The sequence below is a fragment of the Meriones unguiculatus genome, chromosome X (assembly GCF_030254825.1).
Source record: "Meriones unguiculatus strain TT.TT164.6M chromosome X, Bangor_MerUng_6.1, whole genome shotgun sequence".
Classification (NCBI taxonomy): domain Eukaryota; kingdom Metazoa; phylum Chordata; class Mammalia; order Rodentia; family Muridae; genus Meriones; species Meriones unguiculatus.
Genome location: NC_083369.1, coordinates 76,780,069 through 76,807,933, shown reverse-complemented (window position 1 = coordinate 76,807,933; position 27,865 = coordinate 76,780,069). Strand labels below are relative to the sequence as shown.

Sequence of the window (27,865 nt, the reverse complement as noted above, 5' to 3'; positions counted from 1 at the left end):
ACCTTGGACTCTACAGATGGTCATCTTGCATCTTGCAGATGGTGTTGATGGATCAGGAACACATTTCCAGCTGCCAGGAAGTGGGTTTCACTCTGCTGGGATGGAACCAAGGAGCCACCTCTGTTATCTTTTACTGCAGTGGGGATGAATAAAACAGCAGTGAGTGGACCTTTACAGAGGGGTTCTAGGGACTAGGTATTCAATTCTCTTCCCCATACTGCACCTCCTGTTGTAAAAGAGAGTTAACCTGTGGTCAAGTTGACAGGCAAGTGTTCTCAGATGCTATGATGCAGAGTAACCAAAGCTGAGCCAAGGGCCTGAATTTGTTGTTTTAAAGTGCTATATTAAGGCTCTCCGTGTGCCTTTAACAATGGGAGGAAAGCATCCATAAAGGATTTAATGATGGGAGAACCCGGTCTTTTTGACAAGGTTAGATCAAATTCTTTCTTTAATTTATTTATTCACTTTACATTCCAATTGTAGCCCCCTGCCTCCTCTCCTCCAAGTCCCACCCTTCCTCCCTCTTCCCTTTATCCCCCCTCCCCAACTCTTCAGAAAAGGGCAGTCCCTGCCTACCTCAGTACTCACCTCAGCACATCAAGTAGAATCAGCATTGAGCACATCCTCTTCCCTTGTGGCCTGGCAAGGCAGCCATGCCAGGGGGAAATGATCAAAAAGCTCACAACAGAGTTGATGTCAGTGACATCCCCCGCTCCTTTTACTAGGGAACCAACATGAAGCCAGAGCTGCCTATTGGCTGCATCTGTGTAGGGGGCCTAGGTCCAGTTCATGCGTGATCCTTGGTTGGTGCTTCAGTCTCCACCAGCCCTGCTGGGACCCGGTTAGTTGGCTCTGTCGGTCTTCTTGTGGAGCTCCTGTCACCTCCAAGTCTTTCCACCCTTCCTCCCACTTTTCCAGAAGACTCCCAAAGCTTCACCCGAATGTTTGGCTGTGAGTCTCAGCATCTGTTTCAGTCTGCTGCCGGCTGGAACCTCTCAGAGGACAGCTATGCTAGGCTCCTGTCAGCAAGCATAGCAGAGTGTTAGTAGTGTCAGGGGTTGGCTCTCTCCCAAAAAGTGGCCAGGTATTGGTAGGAAATTTCCTCAATCTCTGCTCTATCTTTATCCCTGCACTTCTTGTAGGCAGGGTAAACTTTGGATCGAGGTTTCTGTGGGTTGATTGGTGTTCCTCTCGCTCCACTGGGAGTCCTGTCTAGTTAGAGGGTGTCCTCTTCAGTCTCCATGCATGACCCCTGCTATTAGGATTCTCAGCTAGTCACCCCCATATCCTCCCAGAAGCCTACCCGTCATAGATCTCCTGCTTGTCACAGAGATGCTCCCACCCATGGTTGCTCTTCTCTCTGTAGGCCCTCTGTCCTCCTGGATCCACTCTCCCCAGTAGATCTAATTCCTAATGAAGTGACTGGTAATAGTTCATTCCAGTGCAGAGGACTCTCTTGAGACTGTTTTCTTAGTTGTAGCTTCAATGTCCAATTCATACACTCTGTCTTCTCAGGCATCTGCCCCACTTCAGCTATAATTGCTGGTCTATTGTTTGATCTTTTGGTAATAGGAATTTCAATCGAGGGAAGATCTCCATTAAGAGAACTTGGAGCTTTAAATGTCATTTTTGTATGCAGGTAGGGAAAGCCTCCAGCCAGCCTGAGAACGATCATACAAAGGCTAGCAAGTTGCAGCTTACACTAAGATATTTCAGTGAGGTTCACAATTATATTTCCAAAGAGGTTGTTGTCAGTTCCAAAGGAAATTCCAATTCCCCACACTTCAGAAGACATTCTAAAGATCCGGAATTGAGCTCAGCCTGAAGGAAAGAAGGCCTTTTGGTGGGTAGAAAAAAGCCCAAATTCCTTAGAAACTTTTGAAACTGGTTCCCTTCTGCCAAAAGAAATCGTTTCCCTTATTAATGGGTGACATATGGGCTATCCATGGTGCCTATGAGCATGCAAAGGGTGTTGTGGGGTCCACTTCAATCCAGCATAACCCGAACACCTGGTCAATGTGGATGACAAAATTTCTAGTAATCCAGCCACTGCTGGCAGATCAGGGCCATAGAACAGACTTGGGAGGTAAACTGCTACCCTGAAGAGATGATGTATAGTGTACTTAAGGGGATGGAACCATAAAGGGATGGGGAGTGAGGTGGGCTGTAGCATTGTCCAACCACACGTTGACATAAGGACTTGAGCAAGGGAGTTCCTATCAGTCAGTATAGGATTAGGTTCCTGGGCCTGGGAATATGAACGTGTTTGACCCTGCCAGCAAGATGGAGAAGTTGTCCTTGAGATGTCTGAACTCACAACCATCTCCTTATAAGTTATCCCTGAGATGTCAGGACTCAGACAGCTGTCACCTTACAAGTTGTCCCTGTGATGTTGTACTCAGACAACTATCTCCTTACAACAGAAGCCGTTCAGCTATTGGAGAGTCCCCAGCTCCCCTAGAGCTTGGGACCTTGAATTTAGTTTCTCCTCTTGATTAAATGGACTATGAAAACAAAATGTTAGTACTTAAAATAAGTCTGTTTTCTTGTTTCCAACAAGGGTATATCCCTGGGTAACTCCATTTGACATCTTTTTTTTTTTTTTCTTTAAACATCCTTTTATGTATGTGTATGTATATATTTTAGGAAACTTCTATGTGGTTGGTTTCCATATGACGTTTTAGAAACGTCTTTTGTGTTAGCTGCCCTTTTTTCATTCCCTTCTAACTACATATACTGGTGCATTCTGCTTCCCATTTCATGATAGGCCCTCTTACCCAACTACGGACTCTTCCTAATTTTCTGGTATTTATGGGTATTCCAAATGGCACATACATATTTCAAGATTCAAAGCTAACATCCATAACTGAGAGAAACATGAAACATCTTACTTTTCTGGGTCTGGATTAATTCACTCTTTTGAGTACTTGTTTCTAGCTCTATTCACTTACTTGCAAATTTCATAATTTCGTTTTCATAAAACTGAATAATATTATATCATATCTGTATTCATTATCCATTTATCTGGACAGCTAGGTTATCTCCATCCCCTGGCTATTGTAAGTAGAACAACAATAAACACGGGTGAGCAGGTATCTCTTTTGTCATATAGCTGTTCTTTGAGTATATGCCAAAGAATGCTATAGGTGGATCATGTGGAATATATAGGTCTTGCTTTTGCATTTTGAAGTCAACACTGATTTCAGTAGTGGCTGCTATGGTTTGCACTCCCACCAGCCTTGAACAAATGTTTGTCTTTCCCCTCATCCACGACAGCATTTGTCCTCATGTTCTGTTTTGCTTTTGCCTTGCCCTTTTGACACTATTTATTGTCTGACTGTTACACAGGGCCAGAATTATGGAAAGAATAATGAAGTTACACTGGGCGTTTTTTAAATTTTTTAAAGCCATGCTCAGTTTATCAGAAACTGCTGTAGAGTTTTACAGGAAAACTCTGTTTACTCTGTTTCTGAAATCGTGAGAACTACACAGTTTGAAAATGCACTTTAAGGAGTGTCCGTCAACTTCTGCTCTGGGGACGGGAGATGATATGCTGCCTGGTCAGGGGCTAGGACACAAAAGAGAAGGAAGTGCCCCTGCCTCCTGGATGGGATGGGTTCTAGTGGTTGGATTGTTTGTTAGTCTTTGCACAGACCTCCTGCAGAGTCATGCCTAGTGCCCTGGGTGCCTCAGACAATGGGAGAGCAGGGGAAGGACTGGGAGCAGAGAGATAGATGTTTTTTGCTGCCTGCTTCCCATGAATTCAAGTCCAAGGTTAGAACCAGATTCTCCTTGTAGGTGGAATTAGCTCTGCTTGAAAATAACTTTCTCCTTAGGGATTTGTCCTTCCGTTCTTCCACATTTGGAATCTGACAAGTTAAGTGTGTGTGTGTGTGTGTGTGTGTGTGTGTGTGTCTGTTTGTGTGTGTGTACAGCATGATAGTGGGACAGAAAAGAATATGTGAGTCAGTGCAAACCTAGGATGGTACTTGGGAAGTGCCTCTGATACACAGGGCATATTGATGCTGAGTCAGTGATGTCATTTAATGGAAGGAGACACTGTCATCATGTTTAAAAGACAGTTCCTTGATAACTTATACACATATCTTGCTAATTCTTGAAAACAAATGGAGGAAAGGTACAGAGAATAGAGCAGTTTATTGAACATTCATGTGGTGAAGGGGTAAGAGTGTTGGTGGCCACAAAAACTGTCAGCCTCTGGCTCCCGAGGAAGGCTGGTTCTCTACGATCCTGCACAGTCTTCAGGGAAAGAAGCACCTCTGAGCATTTATAGCTTCTGCTGTCTCCTGTATTGTTCTCGTCTCCCCTTAAACCAATTCTACAACATGCCAGAAAAAAAAAAAAAACTGTCTCAGTATTTCAAAGGGATTATAAAGAGAAAATACATGCTGTCACATTAGTTGCCCTCTATAATTTATATATTAATATTGTGTTGCACAAAAAGCCTGTGGTCTAGATGCTCTAATTATGTGAAGGACTGAAGGCTGGCACAGAGTACAGTGCATGTCTAGATTGTGGGGGCTCTGGCTTCTGTTTCCAATACTGCAAAATATTCTCTGGATGAATGTGCAACCATTGCATGCTGTATTTCTCACTATACACCACACCATACCATACCATACCATACCATACCATACCATGCCATAACATACCACACCATACCACACTGTGCCATACCATACCATAACACCACATCACACCATACCATACCATACCATAGATAATATATCATACTCTACCATAACATACCACACCACAACATACTATCGCATACCATAGAATAGCATACCATAACTTACCATACCATACCATACCATACCATACCATACCATACCATACCATAGCATACCAGAACAACCCACAGCATACCACAGCACACCATAGCATACCAGAGCATATCACAGCATTCCATACCATAGCATACCATACCAAAGCATACCATACTATACCAATACCTTACCATACTATAGCATACCGTACCATACCATAATCTGGAGGACATTAGCAGCATTTTCAAGCAGATTCACTGGCACGCTACAGAGAATTACAATGCTACATTATCTGTGTGGCTTCACTTGGCACTTCAAAACAGCAGGAGGGCCAGGCATGTGGACTCTTAGGCGTTCCCCATCCCCATCAATCTCTGCCTAACTGCACTTACATCAGCTTTATGAGAGCTGAGTTCTGCCTGTGAACTAACCACATACTCAAATTGCCTCTGTGAGGCTAGAATTTATGCTTAGTTTTCAGTATTTCAAATAGTTGAGGATCAGGGATCCCCTAGCCATACTAACATGATTCTCATTTGAATAATTTGTATGTCATAACCTCAATGGGATATCTCCACAGAGACATTCTACCTGAACAATATCAGTGTTAGAAGGAATTATTTATATACATATATGTGTGTACATATATGAATTTGTATATCAATATTTTCTTAATACAATTATTAGTACATAGAATGTGTACATTTTATATGTACACATATTCATAACTTATCTACAGGATACATGTATGTATGATACATATGTATCTCTTCTGTGTTCTTTTCAGAAGTTTTGTTCCATCATGAGCCTTTCTAGTTGGTTGGCTTTCTTATTCCATTTTATGCCCAGAGACCATAAAGCTCAAGGGTCATGTTAACACTGCTGTAGGTATCTCTAAAGAGTTAAAACCACTAGATGCTCTTGTAGGAGACCCAGGTTTGGTTCTTAGCTCTTTTATAAGGCAGCTTACGAACACTTATAATTGAAGCTCCAGGGGATTTGACATCCTCTTCCAGCCTCTGACGGTACCTAAACACATGTTGCATACAGACATAGAAACAGCTATACGCATGAATGAAAAATTGTAAAAAAAAACAAAACCCTCTTTAAAAATGTCATTTTAAATATGATGAGATTAAAAACAAACAAACAAGAAAAAAAAAGCACAACTTTACCCACAGGACAAAAGTCTCTAAGATAAGAAGCAAGTTCTAGAGTGGGGGGGGGGGGGTCCTATGAAATTGTCTTCTTCTCCTTACCTGAACTCTAGCTTCAGTCACACCTATCCATCTTGCCAGCTGTTTTCTGAGGGCAAAAATGGCAGCTGTTAAGTATTGGACATTTTGGGAGAAATAAAATATGTGAAAGATTCTTTACATTTGTTTTAAATATTTGATCCATCTTTCACCTTCTGTGACATTCAACTTGAAGATTTTGAGGGATTAAAAAATTTCTACTGGTAATTTTAGCTTATCATCCACCACTAACAAACCTGAAAACCCAAGCACATCCCTAATAAGCAATTTGAAAACCACTAATACCGCAAAATTCTCAGAAGAAAATCAGGTGATGAGAAGCAGGAGACTTTCTGAAATAATAAAACAAAAGCTACAAAACAAACACAAACAGGAAAAACCTGTATGAGGCGTTTTGTCAGGACTGGAGCGCAAGCTGAAAAGAAGACAGACGAATGGAGGACAGCTTAAGAATTTTTTTCTTTTCAAGTTTATTTTCCTTGTTTTTTTTTTGTTGTTGTTGTTGTTTTGTTTTGTTTTTGGTTTTTCTGTGTACCCCTAGCTGTCTTGGATCTCGTTCTGTAAACAGGCTGGCCGCAAACTCAGAAATGCATCTGCCTCTACCTCTCAAGTGCTGGAATGGACGACCACCAGCTGGCTTTGCATCTGAAGATTTCAAATGTTTACTTAACTCAGGAGAATGTCCCCCCTACTGATCATCAGTGGAATAATGCGTTTATTTGTTTAATTTATTGAGTGTGCGTTAGTGCATGCCTTCTGGAGGTTTAGGGATTTGTGTGTTTGTGCTACAGTGCATCTGTGCGGATCAAAGGGCAACCGATGGGAGTCTGTTCTCTTTCCACAGTGTGAGTCCTGGGGATTCAACACAGACTCTCAGGCTTGGTGGCAAGTGCCTTTACCCACTGAGTCATCGTACCAGGCCTAGGGATAAAAGTTGACTACAACAAGTAGAAAAGGAACATGAAACAATGACTAAACAACAACCACTTCACAATACTGGCTGCCAAGTCTTGGATTTCCATCATGGGGGGAAGGGTTAAAGCAAGAGGCCTTGTAAGATCCAGGCCAGCTTGGGCTACAGAGTAAGACTTCATAGGAGAGAACCAGAAAACAAAGAAATAATCACTCAAGCAAGTGGAACACCCCCTAAATACAAGTGGTCTGGAGACAGCGCTGGCCTGGAACTCCTTATGTAACTGATCTCCCTGCCTTCCCTTCCAGTGCGCTTGAATTCCAGGTAGAACTATACAAAAACAGTGTGTTTGTTTCTTTATTTGTTTGTTTGTTTGAAGACCCAAAAAATCTGACCCCAGGGTTCCTGCAGAGCCTGATGCACTAACCAAGGACCATGCATGGAAAGGATCTAGGACCCTACTCAGATATAGCCCATAGGCAGCTCAGGCTCCATGTGGGTTTCTTAGTAAGGGGAGCAGGGGCTGCCTCTGACATGTCCTAAACTCTTTGATTACCTACCCCTGGTGGGGTGACCTTACTAGGATGCAGCCAGTCTTGATGGGACCCAACAGGCTAGGGTCAGAGAGTAGGGGAGGAGGACCATCCCTATCAGTGGGCTAGGGGAGGGACATAGGGGAGGAAGAGGGAGGGTGGATAGGATAGGAAGAAGATGGGGGGGGGGCTTCAGGAGGGATACAGAATGAATAAATTGTAAAATACTACTACTGCTACTACTACTAATAATAAAGAAATCACACACACACACACACACACACACACTCATATATGTGAGCTCTCTGCTACTGCACCAATACCATGTTTGTCTGCCTGCTGCTATGCTCCATCCCATGATAGTCATGAACTCCAACCCTCTGAACCTGTAAGCAAGCCTAAATAAAGTCTTTAAAAATGAGTTGTCTTGGTCATGGTGTTTTATCACAGCAAGAGAAAAGTAACTAAGACAGTGGCCCAGGTTCCATGGGAACTCTTACCCCTGTAGCCCAGGCTTGGTATTTCTAGCACTGGGATTCCTGGAAGATGCCACAACACACAGCATTTCATCTTGTTTTTATGGACTATTCTTCTATGGGGAGAGAAACAGAAAAAAGAAGTAAAAACTAGTGCTGTGATGAAATACCATGACCAAAATAACATGGAGAGAGAGTAAGGGGTTTATTCCACTCACAGTTCCACAGAACAGCTTATCAAAAGCACGGAGGGCAGGGACTCAGGCAGGGCAGGTTCTTGGAGGCAGGGGATCATGCAGACACGAAGGAGGGGTGCTGCTTACTGGCTTGCTCCCCGTGGCTTGCCCAGCCTGTTTCCTTACAGAACTCAGGGCCACCAGCCCAGGGATGTCCCCACCCACAATGGGCTGGGTCCTCCCACACCAATCACTAATAAAGAAAATGCCCTACAGCCTTGCTTAAAGGCCGACCTTACAGAGATATTTTCTCAACTGAGTTTCTCTCCTCTCTGATGACTTTACTTATATCAAGTTGACATAAAGCTATCCAGCACAACCATTTCGCACAACTCTCACACTCAGCCAGCACACTGGTGCAGGGGACGGGATTCTGGCAGCCTTGGTTTTAGAAGTGGCTTTTGTTTAGGATAAGAGACAGACTGAGGAGATAGCCCGGAAGGCAACGTGATTGCAAGCCACACTGATGGCCTGTGTTTCTTCTTGGGACACCCACGGTGGAGGGAGAGAACAGACTAACCCAGGCTGTATTCTGTCCCCTACGCGTGTCCCGTGACACCTACACCCACAGAAACACGTTCCCACACCCACAAATGAAATAAAACAAACAAGTAAATCCTATGCAATTTTAAAGGGGTGGCAGGAGGAAGACCAGGGAGGGAGCCACCAGCCACCCTAGACTGCCATGTGCTCGCCAGAAACTGGACATCAGGCCCGGCTGTCGGCTCACCTTTCTTCTGCACCGATGAAGTGATTCTGCTGGAAAATCCGCTCCAGCTCCTGCAACTGCCTCGGAGTGAACTTGTGCTGGAAGCAACGGTGGCGTACAAGCACTGACACAGGCTGCACACCGGACACCACCACTGGCACATGCCTCACACTTTCTGCGACCTCCATGTCCTTGGGGACTGGCTCCCCTGGCTGTTTCTCATTCTCCTGCCGACTGCTGCTGGTGCCCTCTGGGTTGTGGTTATCCATGAGGCCTGAAGCGCCCGCAGGAGAGGGACCTTCTCCACTTAATTCTTCTGCTCCTTCCCGTTCTGCTGCTGCAGCTCCCGACCCAGACTGGCCACGTCCACTCTCTTCCTCGTTTCTCCCCTCTCCAGCCAGCAAGACCATCTGTGCCCTCACACCTGGAACGCGGGAAACAGACAAACCCAGGAGTCAGGGCCTAGGGTTGCGCGAAGGTGCCGTGAAGTCTCAGCAAGCCCGCAGCACACAGCACCTGTGCAGACGCCTCTGCGGGACACAGTCCCCCTCATGGACATCGCCAACCCACCATTCCCAGCACGCACTGACCATTCAGTTGCTCCTCTTCCTTGTCAGGTCCTTCGTGAAGCATGTCGTTGGGGATTGCACGCTCCATGTCCTGAATGCTCACTTTCAGCTTGCCTCAGCAGACTCTGAGTCGGAGCTCCAGAGGTTATGAAAGCAGAGCTTCTTCTCAACCAGGAAGAGTGTCTGCTCTGGCCCTTGGGGGCGGTAGTGCAGGTTTCCAAGTATCCAATCATGGGTGCACTATCCTAGAATCCGTTTGACCTCCGGCCGCTCTGGGTTGATTGAGCCCCTGAGGTACAAAGCAGAGCAGGTGCTGCAATGAGCAGGACACATTCTCAGGCAGGACATGGTACTTAGGCTTGCAGGGATGCGTATATTGCTTTCCAAGTTGCAGCTTTGCCTTGGTGACTTATGTTCCTCGGGAACGGGTGATAGCCAACTGTGCTGACTTGTATTGTGCTGTTAGTTTGTAAGATTTTTGTTTTTTAGAGTACTTCTTAGTTAAGTGGGGGTGCTTTTTCACGACTTTAATCCCGGTTCTCAGGCAACAGAAGAATGCGGATCTCTGAGTTCCAGGCCGGTTTGGTTTGCATCGTGATTTCCAGAACAGTCAGAACCAGGTATGATAATCTCACTGCCTCGCTGTTCATCCTAGGCACCTGTCACTTGCACAGAAGAGAAATTAGACTGATAAGATTATCCACAAGGTCTCTCCCTTTTGGGCATTCACAGAAAGCGAAGTTAGCGTCTGTCACCTTTCCATGTTCTGCCTTTCCAGGAGCTTGGGCGTGGATTGGGGATTGCTAGCACCATTACGACTCGTTAAAGCTGTGGGAATTGTCATATCTGTGCTGCGGTAACCTATATTTTTCTTGAATTGGCCCTTCTAATGTTTTCTCTGAATGATCAAAATGTCAAGGAGAGGTGCTGGTCTTCATTCAGGAATTGTCAGTCCAGCAGACCCTCCATTGGTATGTGGTCAAACTGGTCCCAAGGCAGCCAACTTGTTCTGGTCTCTCTGAGCTTACAAAGAGCCCCGAAGAAGGAGGGTGTCTCCAGGCAATTCCTTTTCTAAGATGTGAGTGTTGTGCGATCCTGGTGAAAGAGGAGGAGTTCTTCTCCCACCAAAAGGCATACCTCAGAATTCTGTTCTTTGCTACGTAAACTGTTGCTATGAATATTTTTTTTTTCTCTCTAGTTCTGGTTAAGATTGCAAAGGCACGTTTTTCCCTCTGCTGGGACATGTAGATTATTGCATAGAGTCCTGGAACCCACTCTGCAGACACCGCTGTTCTCAAACACAGAGACCCAGCTGCCTCTGCCTTCCAAATGCTGGCATCAAAGGTGTGCGCTGCAGAGGCCCTGCAGGATCTCAGTCTTTTTTTTCAATGCAGTTTATTCAGGAACTTTGAACAATCCTCAGACCCTGGGGAAAGCCAGCCCACAGCTTAAATAGCCTCTGGGTAGCCAACCCAGGCGTGCCACGTGGGCAATGCAGATAGGTCCACATACATGGAAGCAACCAGATCCTCGGCCTTAGCCAAATGTGGAGTTGTTCGTGACAGAGAGCACTCACCATCGGGAAGGTGGAAGGCGGAAACCAGCTCCATCTTTAAGGCATAGCATTCCGCAGCTTTCTACAGTTCCCCCTTTTTGTTTTAGATGCATCAGGCAAGAGTAGAGGTCTGATCTCTGATATTAGAAATAAATTGGGACTTTGTACCGATGTTCATTTAGGTGTCATCTACCCAAAGAGCATCAGACCCGTCCGATACCTTTTTCTCAGAGGCGGGACCTGGGTCATCAACCCACATGCAATCAGACATGCTCTTCTCTGGGTCCAAAGCGGCTGACCCTGAGTGCAGTGCTTAGCCTCGCATCCTGAGTGTATCATTTTAGCTTTTTATGGTATCCAACCATGCTTGGGGAGAATGTCCTGCTTCAATGGCTGTAAAGGCCTGAATGATCAAGGCTGCATCACACTGTTGTGAGACTCTAATCTTGCATATATACCACAGGCAAACCAAGGAGACCAACACCAGAAGGCCTGCTAACGCTCCCATGCCCGCCCATTCCTTCAGATGATTCATGGCTGCAGCAATCCATGATGATAATCCTGTGGCTAGTCCTGCGTCCACTCTGGTAGAATTTACTGTGACAATGGCCACTCTCAGCTGCTCCATCGTAGTATCGAATTCTCCAGTCCAATTACCTAAAATATAGCTCGACAATTGTTTAGACAGATTTGCAGCACAGGAAAAATTCTCATGTTGTATGCTAGTGACACAAAGTCCAGCATACTTTCATTGACAGCCAGGTTGAGCGAATTGCCATAGGGTATCAATTTGCTCCTGCAAGAGGTCAATCCTCTGATTGAACACCATCAAGCTTCCTTTTAGTTGAGCATTAATTCCTTTATGTACAACTAAGGCATGAGCTACATTGGATAAATGATTATTCAGGGTCTGAGCAGTCTGCCCAGTATGACTCATGGCTAATGCCCCGGTGGTATCTCCAACAGCCGCCAATGAGATGGTAGTAACAATGGTGGCTGTAGTTCCAAGATCCCTTTTCTGTCTGAAGAGAGTCATAGCGTGAGGGGCATCAATGGGCACAGGAACCCAGTGAGGCATGCGAGTAACCAGGGCATACCTAAATTTACTAGCATTCCAGCATTGGGCAAAAAAGCAAGTATCATTACCACAATTACTTGGCTCTATCTGGCTAATAATGAATAAAAATGGGGGATATAGACAAACAGGTGTGGGCTTATAGGAAATATTATGAGAAGCCTTAACCCCTCATTGGAACATCCTGCGTCAGTTCTAGAACTAGCAGTGGTGGTGTCCGAGGTCTGAGTAGGTTCAGGAGACCATTGCCCCCAGGGGCGAGACGTGCTCCATGCCAATTGACTAACTCCATGTTTTCCTCCAATTTTGAAAGTCATTTAAGGTTCTTAAATTATTTTTTCCCTTTTTTTTTTAAATTTTTCATCAATTACACTTTATTCATTCTGTATCCCCCCCATAAGCCCCTCCCTCCTCCCCTCCTAATCCCACCCTCCCTCCTCCCTCTGCTTGCATGCCACTCCCCAAGTCCACTAATAGGGGAGGTTCTCCTCTCCTTTCTGATCTTAGTCTATCAGTTCACATCAAAAGTGGCTGTATTGTCCTCTACTATGGCCTGGTAAGGCTGCTCCCCCCAGAGGGAGGTGATCAAAGAGCAGGCCAATCAGATTATGTCAGAGGCAGTCCCTCTTCCCATTACTATGTAACCCAATTGGACTCTGAACTGCCCTGGGCTACATCTGTGCAGGGGTTCTGGGTTATCTCCATGAATAGTCCTTGGTTGGAGTATGAGTCTCTGGGAAGTTCCCTGTGTTCAAATTTTCTTGTTCTGTTGCTCTCCTTGTGGAGACCCTGTCCTCTCCAGCTCTTACTATTTCCCAGTTCTTACCTAAAATTCCGTTCACCTGCCCAACAGTTGCCCATCCGGCTCAGCATCTGCTTTGATAGTCTGAAGGGCAGAGGCTTTCAGAGGCCCTCTGTGGTAGGTTCCTAGGTTGTTTCCTGTTTTCTTCTTCTTCTGATGTCCATCCTCTTTGCCTTTCCGGATGGGGATTGGACATTTTAGTTAGGGTCCTCTCTCTTGCTTAGTTTCTTTAGATGCACAGGTTTTAGTGGGTTTGTCCTATGTTGTATGTCTATATGAGTGAGTATATACCATGTGTGTCTTTTTGCTTCTGGGACAACTCACTCAGGATGATCCTTTCCAGATCCCACCATTTACCTGCAAATTTCATGATTTCCTTATTTTTCATTGCTGAGTAATATTCCATTGTGTAGATGTACCACAATTTCTGCATCCATTCTTCAGTTGAGGGGCATCTGGGTTGTTTCCAGCTTCTGGCTATTACAAATAAAGCTGCTACAAACATGGTTGAGCAAATGTCCTTTTTGTGTACTTGAGCCTCTTTTGGATATATGCCCAGTAGTGGTATGGCTGGATCTTGAGGAAGCGCTATTCCTAGTTGTCTGAGAAAGCGCCAGATTGATTTCCAGAGTGGTTGTACAAGTTTACATTCCCACCAGCAGTGGAGAAGGGTTCCCCTTTCTCCACAACCTCTCCAGCATGTGTTGTCACTTGAGTTTTTGATCTTGGCCATTCTCATGGGTGTAAGGTGAAATCTCAGGGTTGTTTTGATTTGCATTTCCCTAATGGCTAGTGAGGTTGAGCATTTCTTTAAGTGCTTCTCTGCCATTCGGTATTCCTCTACAGAGAATTCTCTGTTTAGCTCTGTTCCCCATTTTTTAAGTGGATTACTTGGTTTGCTGCTTTTCAGCTTCTTTAGTTCTTTATATATACTGGATATGAGTCCTCTGTCAGATAAAGGGTTGGTGAAGATTCTTTCCCAATCTGTAGGTGGTCGCTTTGTTTTGATGACGGTGTCCTTTGCTTTACAGAAGCTTTTCAGTTTCATGAGGTCCCATTTATTGGTTGTTGCTCTTAGAGCCTGTGCTGTTGGTGTTCTGTTCAGGAAGTTTTCCCCTGTACCAATGAGTTCTAGGGTATTTCCCACTTTTTTTTCAAGCCGATTTAATGTGTCTGGTTTTATGTTGAGGTCTTTGATCCACTTGGACTTCAGTTTTGTGCAGGGTGACAAGTATGGATCTATTTTCATTTTTCTACATGTAGACATCCAGTTAGATCAGCACCATTTGTTGAAGATGCTATCTTTTTTCCATTGTATGGTTTTGGTGTCTTTGTCAAAGATCAGGTGTCCATAAGTGTGTGGGTTTATTTCTGGGTCCTCTGTTCGGTTCCATTGATCCACCATTCTGTTTCTATGCCAGTACCATGCAGTTTTTAAAACTGTTGCTCTATAGTACAACTTAAGATCAGGGATGGAGATACCTCCGGAAGATCTTTTATTGTAGAGGATTGTTTTAGCAATTTAAAAATTTTTGAGTCTCAGTCTTTTAATGCCTGTGATCTTAGCACTCAGGAGGCAGAAGCAGAAAGACCACAATTTCATCTTCAGCTGCAGAGTTTGTCTGAACCTAGATTGGGACACGCCCACACTGTCTTTTAAAAAATCCACCTCCTTTCTCAAAGCTTATTATCTCCATTTTTAAAAAAAGTACTGGGCCGTTAACCTCACTTAAATTTTAAACTCACTGAGACATGCTTTTTGTCATAACGTGATCTAGCCTTGAAAATGTTCTCAGTAGGTTTGAACAAAGGGATATTTTACTGCATGTGGTCATAGTGTACATAGGAGTCACAGCTGGGTAGGACTCTTGACTGCTTTTCTCTCTTGGTGGCTTGCATAGTACCTTCTGGCCCTATGAAAGCCGTTCCACAGTTAGGAGGCTTCCAGATCATATCCAGCGGTATTCCTCCAAGACCTGTGTGTGAACTGTGCCATGTGACCAGCAGTACAGACTAACTTTCAGTTCTGGGAGGCCACTAAGGGCAGCAACAGTAGCCAGATGATTTTCAGATTTTTCAGAGTGTCTCCAACTACCCTGGCCAACAACTTGAAATGGAGTTTCTCACACCTGGCATTGATTGGGGTTTTGTTATATAGCCTATGCCTCTTTCGGGGAGCATTGTCAGCTGGTGAGGGGTAACGTAACATAAGAAATATATTATGTATAATATGTATTCTAAGTTACTATAAGCATATATATATATATATACATACATGATATGTATATACATAGACATATGTATTTGTGTAATTTTAGGGAAATAGTTACTAATATTTTTTCAGACATCCTTAGCGTTGCTATACTCTCTCCTTCTTTATTGGCCTCCTTCCCTACCTCCCCAACTAAACGTCCTATTTTTGCATTTTCTCCTTTAAATCATTTACGTACTGCTGTTTTCTTCTCTCATCCTATCCCTTCCCCATGGTTCTTTGTACTTGCCTGGTGTCTTTCTTTATCTTTCTCTTTTGGGGTTTTTGAGACAAGGTGATCTCTGTGTAGCCTTGGCTGTCCTGGAACTTGCTCTGTAGACCAGGCTGGCCTCAAAGTCACAGAGATCCTCCTGCCTCTGGCTCCCAAGTGCTGGGATTAAAGGCATGCACCACCACTCCTTGCATACTTTCCAGGTTTCTGCAGTCTCTCCAAGAGATGTACTAACATCTCAAGACTTGGAGCTAGGAACCTTACATGAGAGAGATCATGCTGTGTTTGTCTTTCCAGGTCGGGGTTATTTCACTCAATAAAATATTTTCTAGTCCTATACACTTACCTGCAGATTTCATTTTTCTTTACATCTGGCTAGTATTGAATGGTGTATATGTACCACACTTTCATTATCCAATTGTCAGTTTAAGGTCATTTAGGCTGTTTCCACTTGCCAGCTATTATGAATAGTACAGCAACGAACACAGATGAGCAAGCATCTGCATGAAGAGGATGTTGAGATTTGGGGGTATACACTAAGGAGTGCTGTATCTGAGCCATCTGATAGATTCAATTTGAGCGTGTTAGGATTCCCACACTGACTTTCAGAGTGACCACATCAGTGTGCAGCCTTGCCTACAGAGAACAAGGGTCCCCTCTCCCCATATCATCACCCACATTTGTTGACAGCAGTTTTCTTGAGTTTTGCCATTGCGATTCCCGTGAGATGAATCTTAAGGTACTTTTCACTTGAATTTGACTGATTGCTAAGAATATTGAACACTTCTGAGACTTTTAAATCATTTTTTATTTCTTTTTCTGAGAACTCCTTGTTCAGCTCCATAGGTCATTTGTTTTCTTGATTTTAGTGGTTTTGTTAGTTTGATTGATGCACTGCTGGCAAAGATTCTCATCTACTGTAAGGGCTTCCAAAAGCAATTTATTGGTTCAATGACATCCAAATCAAATTTCCCACATTCTTCAGAGAATGAAAACAAAAACAAAAACAAAAAAAGGTTGTTTCTTTTCCTGTAAAATAGCTTTTAGTTTTATGAGTTTTCATTTGTCAATTGTTGGTCTTAAATCCTAAGCAAACGAGGTCCTATTCAGAAATGCCTTCCCTACCCATACATCTTATAGGGTATTGCCTATGTGTTCTTCCATAAGTTTCAGCATTTCAGGTTTCACACTGAGTCCTTTAGTCCTTTAGGTCTTTAGTCCATTTGGCACTTCAGCATTTGTATTAAAATCCTTTAACAATAGTCATTTTGTTAGAATAAAATGACCTCACCATCTGAAAGAGTATTTACCAAATGAAAAAATATTTATACGGGTTTTAGAGATGGCTCAGTGTTAAGTTTACTACTGACTGCTCTTCCAGAGGACCTGGGTTTGGTTCCCAGCACTCACATGGCAGCTCACAACTGTCTGTTTTAGAGGCTCTGACAGCCTCTTCTGGCCATAATCGGTACTACATGCACACAGTGCATATACACACATGTAGGCAAAACAATCATACACATAAAAAATTGATAACAAAAATATTTTAGATGAATTCATTCTACAAATGAGTGTTTTGCATGTGCACGTGTGTGCGTGTGTGTGTGTGTGTGTGTGTGTGTGTGTGTGTTTGTGAGTATGTGAATGAGTATGTGTCTGTTAAAAGTGTGTGATAATTTCTGGGTGTGTGTGAGTGTATTATGACTATGTGAGTGTATGCATGTATATGAGTTTTTGAGTTTGAGAGAGAGTTGAGGTTGTTAGTGTGTGAGTGTGTTGTTGTTACTGTGGTTTTGAGTGTTAATGTGTGAGTACATGTATGACTTTAAGTGCGTGTGTAAGGTAGAGTATGTATCTGACAGTGTGGGTGTATATGTGTGTACATGTGAGAATGTATGTGTGTTTAGTGTGCTAATGTGTGTGCATGTGTGGGGTTGTATAAGTGTTTGAGTGCATGCATATGTGTCTGAGGTCAGTCTGTGTGTTAGAGGCCTTTCTAGGCTAGAGTGCAAGCACGTGTCTCAAAAACAAACAAGCAACAGCAACAAAAAGATAATATTTTAGAATCAAAAGGTTAATAAAGAGGTCAGCAATGCACTCACACACTTATAATTTTAACATCAGGAGACTTGTACAGGAGGTACAAGTCTGAGCAACACAGTCAGAACTCGTCCCAACAACCTCTGCAAGTCAAGAAAATGCAAGTCTTAATATAAAAGAGGTTACAGAATCAAGGACATGCTTTCTTGTCATAAGTGAGAAGCACTAGCTCTTTAAATCAAATAAGAAAAGACATGGCTCACACACAAACCCACTTTTCACTAAATAAAGAAATAATATGAAAACAAAAAATGAGAGGCTGGTGAGATGGCTCAGTGGTCAAGAGCATTTTTTTCCTTCCAGAGGCTTGCAAAGTCTTTTAAATGTATGTTCATCTGGGACTTTGGCATGTACTTTTCTTTTGGTGTTGTATCTTTGCCTGGATTTTGTCATAGAGTAATACTGGCTTCATAGGAGGAATATGAAAATTGTTTTAAAAATTATTTAAGAAGTATTAATTGTAAATCATCTTTGAAAGCTTGTTAGAATTCTGCTGTGAGTCTTTATGGGTCTTGACTTTTTTCACCATTTGGAAGGCTTTTTTCCCCACTGAGGTAAGTGTGTTGCTTTCTCTCTCTCTCTCTCTCTCCTTCCTTCCTTCCTTCCTTCCTTCCTTCCTTCCTTCCTTCCTTCCTTTCACCACTTTAAGTCTGATCCCAGCCCCTCCCTCCTCTCCTCACAGTCCCACCCTCACACCCCCTCTCCCCCATTCCCTCTCTCCTTTTTATCCAAGAAGGTGAGGTCCTCAAAGAGCCCAAAACCACCTTAGCACCTCAAGTTTACAGCAGGAATAGGTGCATACTCTCCCACTGATGCCTGATAAGGCAGCCGCTTGGGAAAAGCAGTCTAAAGGCAGACAGCAGAGTCAGAGATAGCCCCCACTCCCATTGTTAGAGGGCTCACATGATGACCAGGCTGCACAACTGCTACATATGAGTTGGGGGGAGGTCTAGGTCCACCCATGAATGCTCTTTGGTTTGTGGTTCAGGCTCTGTGAGCCCCCATGAACCCAGGTTAGTTGATTCTGTAGGTCTCCCTGTGGTGTCCTTAACACCTCCAGCTCCCTCCATCCTTCCTCCCACTCATCCACAAAATTCCCCTAGCTCCTTCTATTGTTTGGCTGTGGATCTCTTCATCTGTTGCCATAAGCTGCTGCATGAAGCCTCTCAGAAGACAGTTATGCTGAGCTCCTATCTGCAAGCACAGCAGAGTATCATTAATAGGGTAAAAGGTGGTCTCTCTTCCATGGGCAAGTCTCAAGTTGGGCTAGTCATTGGCTTGCCATTCCATTGATCTCTACTCCAGCTTTATTCCTACTTCTTGTAGGCAGGACAAATTTTGGGTCTAAGGTGTGATGGATGGGTTGCTTTAGTCCCCCTCCTGCCACTGGAAGTCCCACCTGGCTATGTGAAGAGGCAACTTCAGGAAGCGGCAACTTCAGGTTCCATATTCCCCGCTGCTAGGAGTCTCAGTTAGGTTCACGCCCATAGACTCCTAGAAGCCTCCCTGTCTCTGAAATGCCCCCCATATCTGTAATCTCTCCTAGTTCTCACTCTCCCACTACCCCAACTCTCCGCTCACCTGATCCTCACCACTGGCACCTTCCCCACCCTTTCTCCTACACCCTCTCCCACCCAGTTCCTTCCTTACATCTACTTCAGATGTCTATTTTATTTCCCCTTCTGAGTGAGATTCAAGCATCCTCCCTTGGACCTTTTTGGCTTTTTTTTGGGGGGGGGTGCCTATGGATTGTAGTATGGTTATCCTGTACTTTATGGCTAACATCCAGTTATAAGTAACTATAGCTTTACTTGTTCTCTTTATATAGTCTATTGTTGTGCTTGTTCTCTCCCCAGTCTGGAATATTGCCTCTGGTATTCCCTGTAGAACTGGTTTTGTGGACATGAATTCTTCTACCTTTCTTGTGATATGATTTTTTTTTTTTATTTACAACCATGGTGGATATTTTTGCTGGGTATAGTAGTCTAGCTTGCCAGTTGTGGTTTAGATTGTAGTATGGTTATCCTGTACTTTATGGCTAACATCCAGTTATAAGTAACTATAGCTTTACTTGTTCTCTTTATATAGTCTATTGTTGTGCTTGTTCTCTCCCCAGTCTGGAATATTGCCTCTGGTATTCCCTGTAGAACTGGTTTTGTGGACATGAATTCTTCTACCTTTCTTGTGACATGATTTTTTTTTTTTTTATTTACAACCATGGTGGATATTTTTGCTGGGTATAGTAGTTTAGCTTGCCAGTTGTGGTTTATTAGAACTCAGAGTACAGTGCTCCTGGCTCTTCTGGACTTAGCTTCTATTGAGAAAGCAGCTCTTGTTCTGATGTATTTTCAATCACATATGACTTTTTTCTCTTTTGAAACTTTCAATACTCTTTCTTTGTTTTGTATACTTAGCGTTTTAGTTACGATGTGCCCTGGGGAGGTTTTTTATTCATTTATTAAAAAAATTTTTTAGCTCTATTTATAGTTTCAGGTACGTGTTTTCTAGTAACAGCAACAGAAATGGTCTTTGAAATTATAGCCTCTGTTTGTACATTATCATCACAAAAGTCATTTTTGAAGTTGAGGCTTCTGCTGGATAGCTATAGGTTAGCTATGTTCTTTAGGTCCTGAGAACAAGCATCACTCCAAGCCTCTCTCTGCTCCCTTAAGTGAAGGATGCCACTCTTGCATCTCTTGAGATCATCAGCCTGAGTTTTCAGGATGGGAAGTGAGGGGCAGATCTCAACAGGAGGTACAAGCAGCAGGGGTCTGAGTCTGACAGGGCAGCTACTGAGGAATTCCAGCCCTGCATGGGGTTGGGGAGTGTCAGCTTCTTTATCAGTAATGATGTCATTGTGACTACGGGCTTTGGGGGTAGTGTCTACTCAGTAGCTTCCTGACTCATCCCAGAATCTGGAAAATTCCAGGCACACAGAGCCTCCCAGTGGACACAATAATATATAGTAAACTGTGTGTTTCCTGGATGTTTAAGTGGTATCCTATTCACCAGGAACTATTTAAGAGGCTCCAATATTGAAAAAAGATATTAGTCTGGTTCTACATTCACAAGAAATGTATACTTTGCAAAGGTATCTTAAGAAGTATCAGTCAGCTTGGATTCTGGGGGAAAGGGACACTATGCCTACTGGGTTTGGGTTGGGGGAACTATAGAGAGAAGCCTTCTTGAGAAGGATGGGATTGATTCTTCTCTTCCATTTGAAGCAACAGGATTTCTGGCCAAGTGGCTGCAGTGCCCCGTGTATGCCATGGGAAGGGCAAGAAGACAAGATTTTGGGGAGCAGCCTAAGTGAAATGATACTGACTGTGCTACTTCCCAAGGATGCTGTGGATGGCTTATACAGAAGTTCCTCAGAAAAAGGGTTGAATAAAATTTTCACTGCGACCAGAATAGGCTCTGGCTGCATAAGCACTGTTTCCCCCTAGGGTCTTGCTTTTTTCCTCTAGTTTATTTTTGGTCCTATATAGTAGAAGGGGTGAGCCCACCATGATAGGTAAACAAGATGACCATGTGGGTCAGTGAAAACCTACTATGCATCTTGGAAAGTTCTTGTGATATAAAAGGCTTGACCAAGGCAACACAGCTATATCGTCTCATGCAAGAAGACCTTGTTCTGTTTAAAGGACATTTCCTTGAGAGCTTACACACATGTTTTACTAAGCGAGAGGGTACATGAAACAAACATATTGACAATTCATGTCTTTATTGAAATACAAGTGCTTCAGAAATAAAGTATAATGAACTATTGTTAACAGCAGAAAAAAAGTCATCTGTATCTGGTGCTTGAGCTAGAGTGGCACTCTAGGGCTCCTCCACAGTCTTCAGAGAAAGATGTTCTGGGAAGGACGAGAAGACTCTTTGAATGTTTATAGCCTCTTGTATCTCCTGTATTTTTCTCTCCTCTTCTCAAACCATCTCTACAATAAGCGTGAGAAAGGAAGTGGTTTAACATAGTAAACTTTTAGGAACTTAATTGAAAACCTGTCATGTAACTTTATGCTCATGATAAGTTCTATGGCACAAGTGAAACTAGGGTCTCACTGCTCTAATTCTGTGAGGGGCTAAGGCTGGCACAGAGTCCAGTGCTTGCCTGAAATGGAGGGGGGAGGGGGACTGGTCTCCACCCCAGCTCTGATGCATAGCCCAGGAAAGTGTCCAAAGGTTGCACTCCTTGTTTCCCCCTCCACTGTAATTCCCATTGGAGGATGTGAGCGTCATTTTCAGACAGATGAAACAGTGTTTACATCAGCTTTATGAGTGCTGGGGTCAGCCTGTGAGCTACCACCTAATTCAAATTCCTCCTGTAAGGATAGAATTTATGCTTAGTTTTGAGTATTTCAACTAGTTTAGGATCATGAAGCCCTTAGCTATGATCATTTGAATGATTTATATGTCACAACCCCAGTATGACTGCACAGAGAAACCATACCTGAAGGATGCTGTCATTACAAGGAGTTAAATATGGAATATGTGTGTGCGCATGGATCTATTTATCTACATATAATTAATCTAACTGTGCATATATATGCCAAATATGTTTTTTACAAGTTAAAAAATGGGTTTATAACTTATCCATAGAATACATGCATTGTACTATATGTGCGTCTAAGAAGCAAAGTAGTTTAGTACCACTCTATGTTTCATTAGAAAGTTATGTTCCACTTTGAAATATGCCCTTTGTGTATGGTGAGGCTTCCTCAACCCATTTCTACTCCAAAAGACCATAAAGGTCAAAAGTCATTCTGAGGAGGCTCCGTGGTTAAGAGCACTTGCTGTTCTTGAAGAGGACCTCAGTTTGGTTCCCAGTATCTACCTCAGGCGGATCACTACCACCTGTAACTCCAGCTCTGGGAAATTTATGTCCTCTTCCGGATTCTTTGGGCACTTGCATGCATGTTTCATATGAAAACAGAGACAGACACATAATAAGAAGCAAACCAGAAGCATTTTGAAGCAGTATTATGCCAACAACAAAACAATTTCATAGATAAAAGTGTCCAAGACTTAAAGCAAGTTCTAGAATGGCTGTCTTGCCAAAAGCTTTCTTTGGTTTACTGACCTTCACTATGGCTTCAGTGACACCCATCCATCTGGCCAATTGTCTTCTGAGGGAAAAATAGAAGATGATCAGTATTTAACAGTATATAGATGAAAGAAAATATGGGAAAGACATTTTACAATTGCTTGAAGATATTGCTCTCATGCCTCACCTTCTTTGACCTTCACCTTAACGTTCTTGAAGCTTTAAGTAAATTCTACCAGTACTCCTTAGATAAGATGGCTAAGTGGGAAACTGCCTGTCTGAAAACCTGGTGACCTACAGTGTTTGATGCCTACAGGATGGATCATGTAACTTAACCCTGAACATTTCCTCTCGCCTCCACATGTGCCAAGTGGTTCACACACCAGTCATGGACGTATGCATGCAAGAGCATGAGCATAAACATACAACACATAACACACACTACACATACCCACATTTGCTAGTACACACCACCAAATACATAAAATTAAATAAATGAATAAGATATAATTTTATTCAGCCAGGGCATGTGGGGGACCAGGGAGAAAGTCATCGTGGCCAACATAGGCCAGCATGGGCTTCTACCAACTAGGACTTGAGGCCAGGCAATCTCCTCACCTTGCTTCTACACTGAGGGAGCTATTGGTCTGGAAAATGCGCTCCAGTTCCTCCAGCTGCCACTGGGTGAATCTGTGGCGCAAGCGAAGTCGAGGCACCTGCCTTGGCACAGGCTCTTCACTCTTGCCCTCCATGGCCTCCTTGGGAACTAGCTCCTCTTCTTCCTGCTCATTCTCCTGGCAACCTTCAGAGTCACTGTCTTCCTGGTCCATGCCTTCATCTACAAGGCCTGCAGCACTTGCAGCAGAGGGACCTTCTCCACTGAACTGTTTTAATTCCTTCCCTTCTGCTGCTGTGGCTCCCCATGCCGGCTCGCCCTGTCCTATATCTTCCTCTCTTCTCTTCTCTATAGCGGGTAAAGTGTTTGTACCTGGAGCAGGGGAAACAGAAATATCAGGCGTCGGGGCCTAGCACAGGTGTGAAGTCACAGAGGAGCCAGCAGTTCTTGGCTCTTGTTCACGAGTCGCTCTGGAACCTCAACGGTCACTCTCGTGGAGACTGACCTACTCATTCCAAGCCACCTACTGGCCATTCCCTATACCCTCATCCTCATCAAATCCCAGAATGAACAAGTAATCGATGTTGTAAAGCTCCATACCTTGGCTACTGTCCATTTTGGTTCCACCTCTGTCAACTGAAAAGAAATGTGAGGCAGTTCCGTTGTAGTTCAGGATATAGAACACAGCTGTGACCTTTGACCTGGAAGAGATTTCTTCCACCCCATTCCATGATACTGTGTCCAGCTATACATGTGCTAGCATCATGGTCATGACCAGTTTTTGTGGGTTGAGCCTTGAGGTGCTCAGGTGAGAGCAGTTTGATGTTGTGATGAGCAGGATGTGTTTTCAGGGGTAGCACAGTCCTTGCGCAAGTAGAGATGCAGAAGTGGCTTTCTACGTTGCATCTCAGCTGAGTCCTCTGACCTTGGTGAATTACCTTCCTAGGGAAGGGGTGGTTGTCAGCTATAGGAGATGATTCTGGCATCAGAAACGAGTCTCCCAGTAACTCTGGATTGGGTAATGTTTGGAGAATCACCTCTTGGTCTAGTGCTTCACACTGAGTCCTTGGTAGTTAGCAACGAAAGGGCGTTAAATCAATGTGGTTTTCTAGGAGGCCTCTTCCTTTGGACTTTCACAGAAAGTGAAGTCAGATCCTGTGGTTGTTTCAGTGAGAACGACCCTTATGGCCACACACATTTGAATGATTGGTCCCCAGTTTGTAGAACCATTTGGGAAGGATTAGGAGCTATAGCGCCACGTTAGAGGAGGTGTGGCCTTAAAAGGCGTGTTTTCAGGAGTAGGCTTTCAAGGTTCAAAGGCCCAGAACATTCCCACTCCCCAGCCCTCTGCTGAGAGCTTGTTGATCAAGATATAAGCTCCCAGTGATCCCAGCTCCTGCTCCAGTGCCATGCCTGCCCACCTGCTACCACACTTTCTGCCATGTTGGTCAAGGATTTATCCTCTGAAACTGTAAGCATGCCACAGGTTAGTGATTTCACAAGTTGCCTTTATGGTAGTGTCTCTTTAAGCAATAGGAAAGTAGCTAAGATACAGTGTTTTGCCATCCACGCTCTGCTTTGCAGGAGCTTGGGCAGGGCTGCAGGGCCTGCTGGATGCTCAGAAGGAGCAAAGGGCACATCCTCACCAGCACTTCTGGGGAAGAGTTTAGCAGTACTGTCTATGCTTTGAGTTATGCTGGTAAGGCCAGGCAAGGGGGTGCATACCTGTAATCCCAGCATGCAGGAAGGCAGACGCAGGCAGATTGCTGTGATTTCGAGGCCAGCCTTGTCTTCAAAAACTAGTCCCGGACAACAGCCAAGGCTTTACAAGTGAAGCCTTGTCTCGAAAAACCAAGGGGAAAAATAAAAGAAGATCTGGTAAAAAGTTTTGAGAATTGTCATACCTCTGCTGAGGTTCCTCATATTTGTCTTGAACTCACAAGCATGCGTGTGCAGGGGCACACACACATGCACACACGCACATAAACACACACTTCTAATGTTTTCTCTGAACAGTCAAAGTGTGCAAAGCAGGCCTTTATGCCCTGGTCTTCATCTCAGAACTGCCAGGCAAGCAGGCCCTTCTTCAGTAGCATGTGTCTAGTTTGATCCCATGTCAGCCACTTTTCCCAACATGTTCTGGTCACTCTAAAAATAGCGGGCTCCCTAATGTACTGTGGAATGTCCAGGCAGTTCCTATTTTGGGGTGGGAATATTTTAGAGCCCCCGGTGCTCCTGGAGTTCTTCTCCCAGGATAAGACTTACCTCACAGTTCTGATAACTGCCCCATTACTAAGTCTATATATTTATCCTTCCTGGGATTTCTTCTTTCTTTGCTCTAAATCCTCACGTTACTCTTGTTAATGAGTCAAGAACATGAGAATTTTTTCTCTCTCTAGTCTGGCCAAAAGACAGTGCTGGGCTGGGGTTGTAGCCAGTTTGCATTGTCCTTACCTAGCCTGCTTAAAGGCACAGGATCCCCATGAGCTGCATTAAGCCAACATGATGTGTGGCAGTCCTGTAATGCTAGCCAAGTGAGGAGATAGACACCAGAGTCACCCTAATTTACAAAGTGAGTTGGTGTTCAGTGAAGGACACAGGACACTATCTAAAAATAGGAAATGACACTGTCTAAAAAAAGAACAAACAACCATTCCTTTCCCTCAATTTTGATATTCCTATTTACAGTAAAGAAGTGACCACGGGGTCTGATTTAATTTTTAAAATTCACTAGCATGTGTTTCTGTCTTGTAATGTAATCTACCTGGAGAATATTCCCTGTACGTTTGAAAAAGATGAGTATATTGTTGCTTGTGTTTAGAATATCAGGTTCATCTCTTACACTTCATTATGGTGAGTTTCCCTTTCTGTAGGATGCTCTATTTTTATTACACATTTTTCAAAATGATATATTGCAATCTATGTTGCTTTAGAGATGTCCATCTCTCACTTCATGTTATAGTCCAGGTGTTTTTAAAAATGCATTTTGAGGCAGTGTTTCCTGGAGCTAGGCAATCCCAGTATTCTCTGTACCAGAGGGTTAGCTTAATCTGTTTATCAAGAACAGGTCATCATCTCAACTGATCTACCTTCAAGACTGTCCAGTTCTCCTTCCTCCTACTCACACATGCTAGGCCCTCCCTCCAGTAATTTTTATGCATTTATTTTATTTACTCTATTAATAATGGCGTTTGAACATATCTTTTAATTCATTTATTTATGGATTGGTGAGGGAATGGGTCCAGTGCATGCCATGTTGCTTATGTAGCCATCTCAGGACAACTTTCCTGACTTGATTCTATCCTCCATCATGTGTGTCCTGGGTATGGAAATCAGGTCCCTAGGAATGCAGAGCTATAACACTAATCCTTATGGTTTTGCTGTTGTTTTGTTTGGTTTGGTTTGGTTTTTCTTGTTTTTTTTTTTTTGTTTTTTACAGATTTTTATTTGTTATTTGGAAATACAGTTTGACATTCTTTGTGAACACTCTTGGTTTCCTGTAATTTTTTTCTCTTTGTTTGTTTGTTTTTAGTTTGTCAAGACAGGGTTTCTTTGTGTAGCCATGGCTGTCTTGGACTCACTTAGCCGACCCTACTGGCCTCGAACTCACAGACATCTGCCTCCTTGAGTGCTGGGATTACAGGTGTGTGCCACCAGGCCATGCCTGGAATTCCTTTCTTAGTTTAAATTCCTTTAGCTTTTTGAGAACATTTATAACAGAAGTATTAAAATCTTAGTTTATCAATCCCAACACCTGGCTGACTTCTCTCTTTTGCTTAAATCAATTTTTATTTTATTTATGTAGAGTTTGTGCATATGTTTTCACATGTACATTTAAGCAGCTGGGCAGAGGTCAACATTGAGTGTCTTTAGCACTTTCCACATTATTGTAAATTTTGTTTTAGATTGTTTTGTATCATTTCAGTGTATTTGTGTACATGCAGGTGCCTGCAGAGGCAGAGTTTCTTATTGACCTGGAGCTGGAGTTACAGGTACTTGTGAGCCATCTGGTGAGGAAGGAATCACCCTGAGTCCTCTGGAAAAGCCCTGCACTCTCCCAACTGCTGAGTCATCCGTCTCTCCAGACTCTTACCTGTTATTTTAAATTGTGTTTCTACCTGTGTGCCTGGTGTGGGTGTGCACACGAGTGTGGCTGGCTGTAGGTCCAGAAGAGAGTCTCAGATCCCATGGTATTGTGAGCAGCCCCTTGTGGGTGCTGGGAATCAAGCTTAGGTCTTCTGCAAGAGCAATTTGCACTCCTTAGAGCTACTCCTACCTTAGGCTCTGTCTCTAAACCACAACCCACAGTTACAGCTAACTGACTAGCTAGCAAGCCCTGTGTCAGGCATTGCTTTTACATCTATGTCAGAGGTCAAAGTCAGATCTCCATGCATTTACTTTAATACCCTGCTATGTAGAGTCTTTCCAAGTCCCTCTGTGGTAGGCTCCTCTCCTGCTCCCTGTTTTCTCCCTCTTCTGATGTCCATCCCGTTTGCTTTTCTGAGTGAGGATTGTACATCTTGTCCAGGTTCCTCCTTCTTGATTAGCTTCTTTCCTGTCCAGATTTTAGTATGTTTATCTTATATTATATGTCTAATATCCACTTATAAATGAGTATATATCATACGTGTCTTTCTGCTTCTGGGTTACCTCTCTCAGGATGATCTTTTCTAGTTCCCAACATTTGCCTGTAAATTTCATGATTTCC

The 27,865-nt window shown here is 43.6% G+C and overlaps 2 protein-coding genes across 2 annotated transcripts; both read right to left on the bottom strand.

The window, feature by feature from the left end:
* Positions 1–4,288: 4,288 nt before the first annotated feature.
* Positions 4,289–9,570, bottom strand: LOC132649869 (rhox homeobox family member 2-like). Its single transcript, XM_060374597.1, has 4 exons — positions 9,504–9,570; positions 8,935–9,337; positions 6,050–6,095; positions 4,289–4,339 (listed from the first exon to the last, which is right to left on the bottom strand). The coding sequence occupies exons 1-4, from the start codon at positions 9,568–9,570 to the stop codon at positions 4,289–4,291; spliced, it is 567 nt and encodes a 188-aa protein (XP_060230580.1).
* An 11,814-nt stretch (positions 9,571–21,384) lies between these two features.
* Positions 21,385–23,773, bottom strand: LOC132649870 (rhox homeobox family member 2-like). The gene is made up of 4 exons (XM_060374598.1): positions 23,758–23,773; positions 23,160–23,529; positions 22,578–22,623; positions 21,385–21,435 (listed from the first exon to the last, which is right to left on the bottom strand). The coding sequence occupies exons 1-4, from the start codon at positions 23,771–23,773 to the stop codon at positions 21,385–21,387; spliced, it is 483 nt and encodes a 160-aa protein (XP_060230581.1).
* Between the last annotated feature and the right edge of the window lie 4,092 nt (positions 23,774–27,865).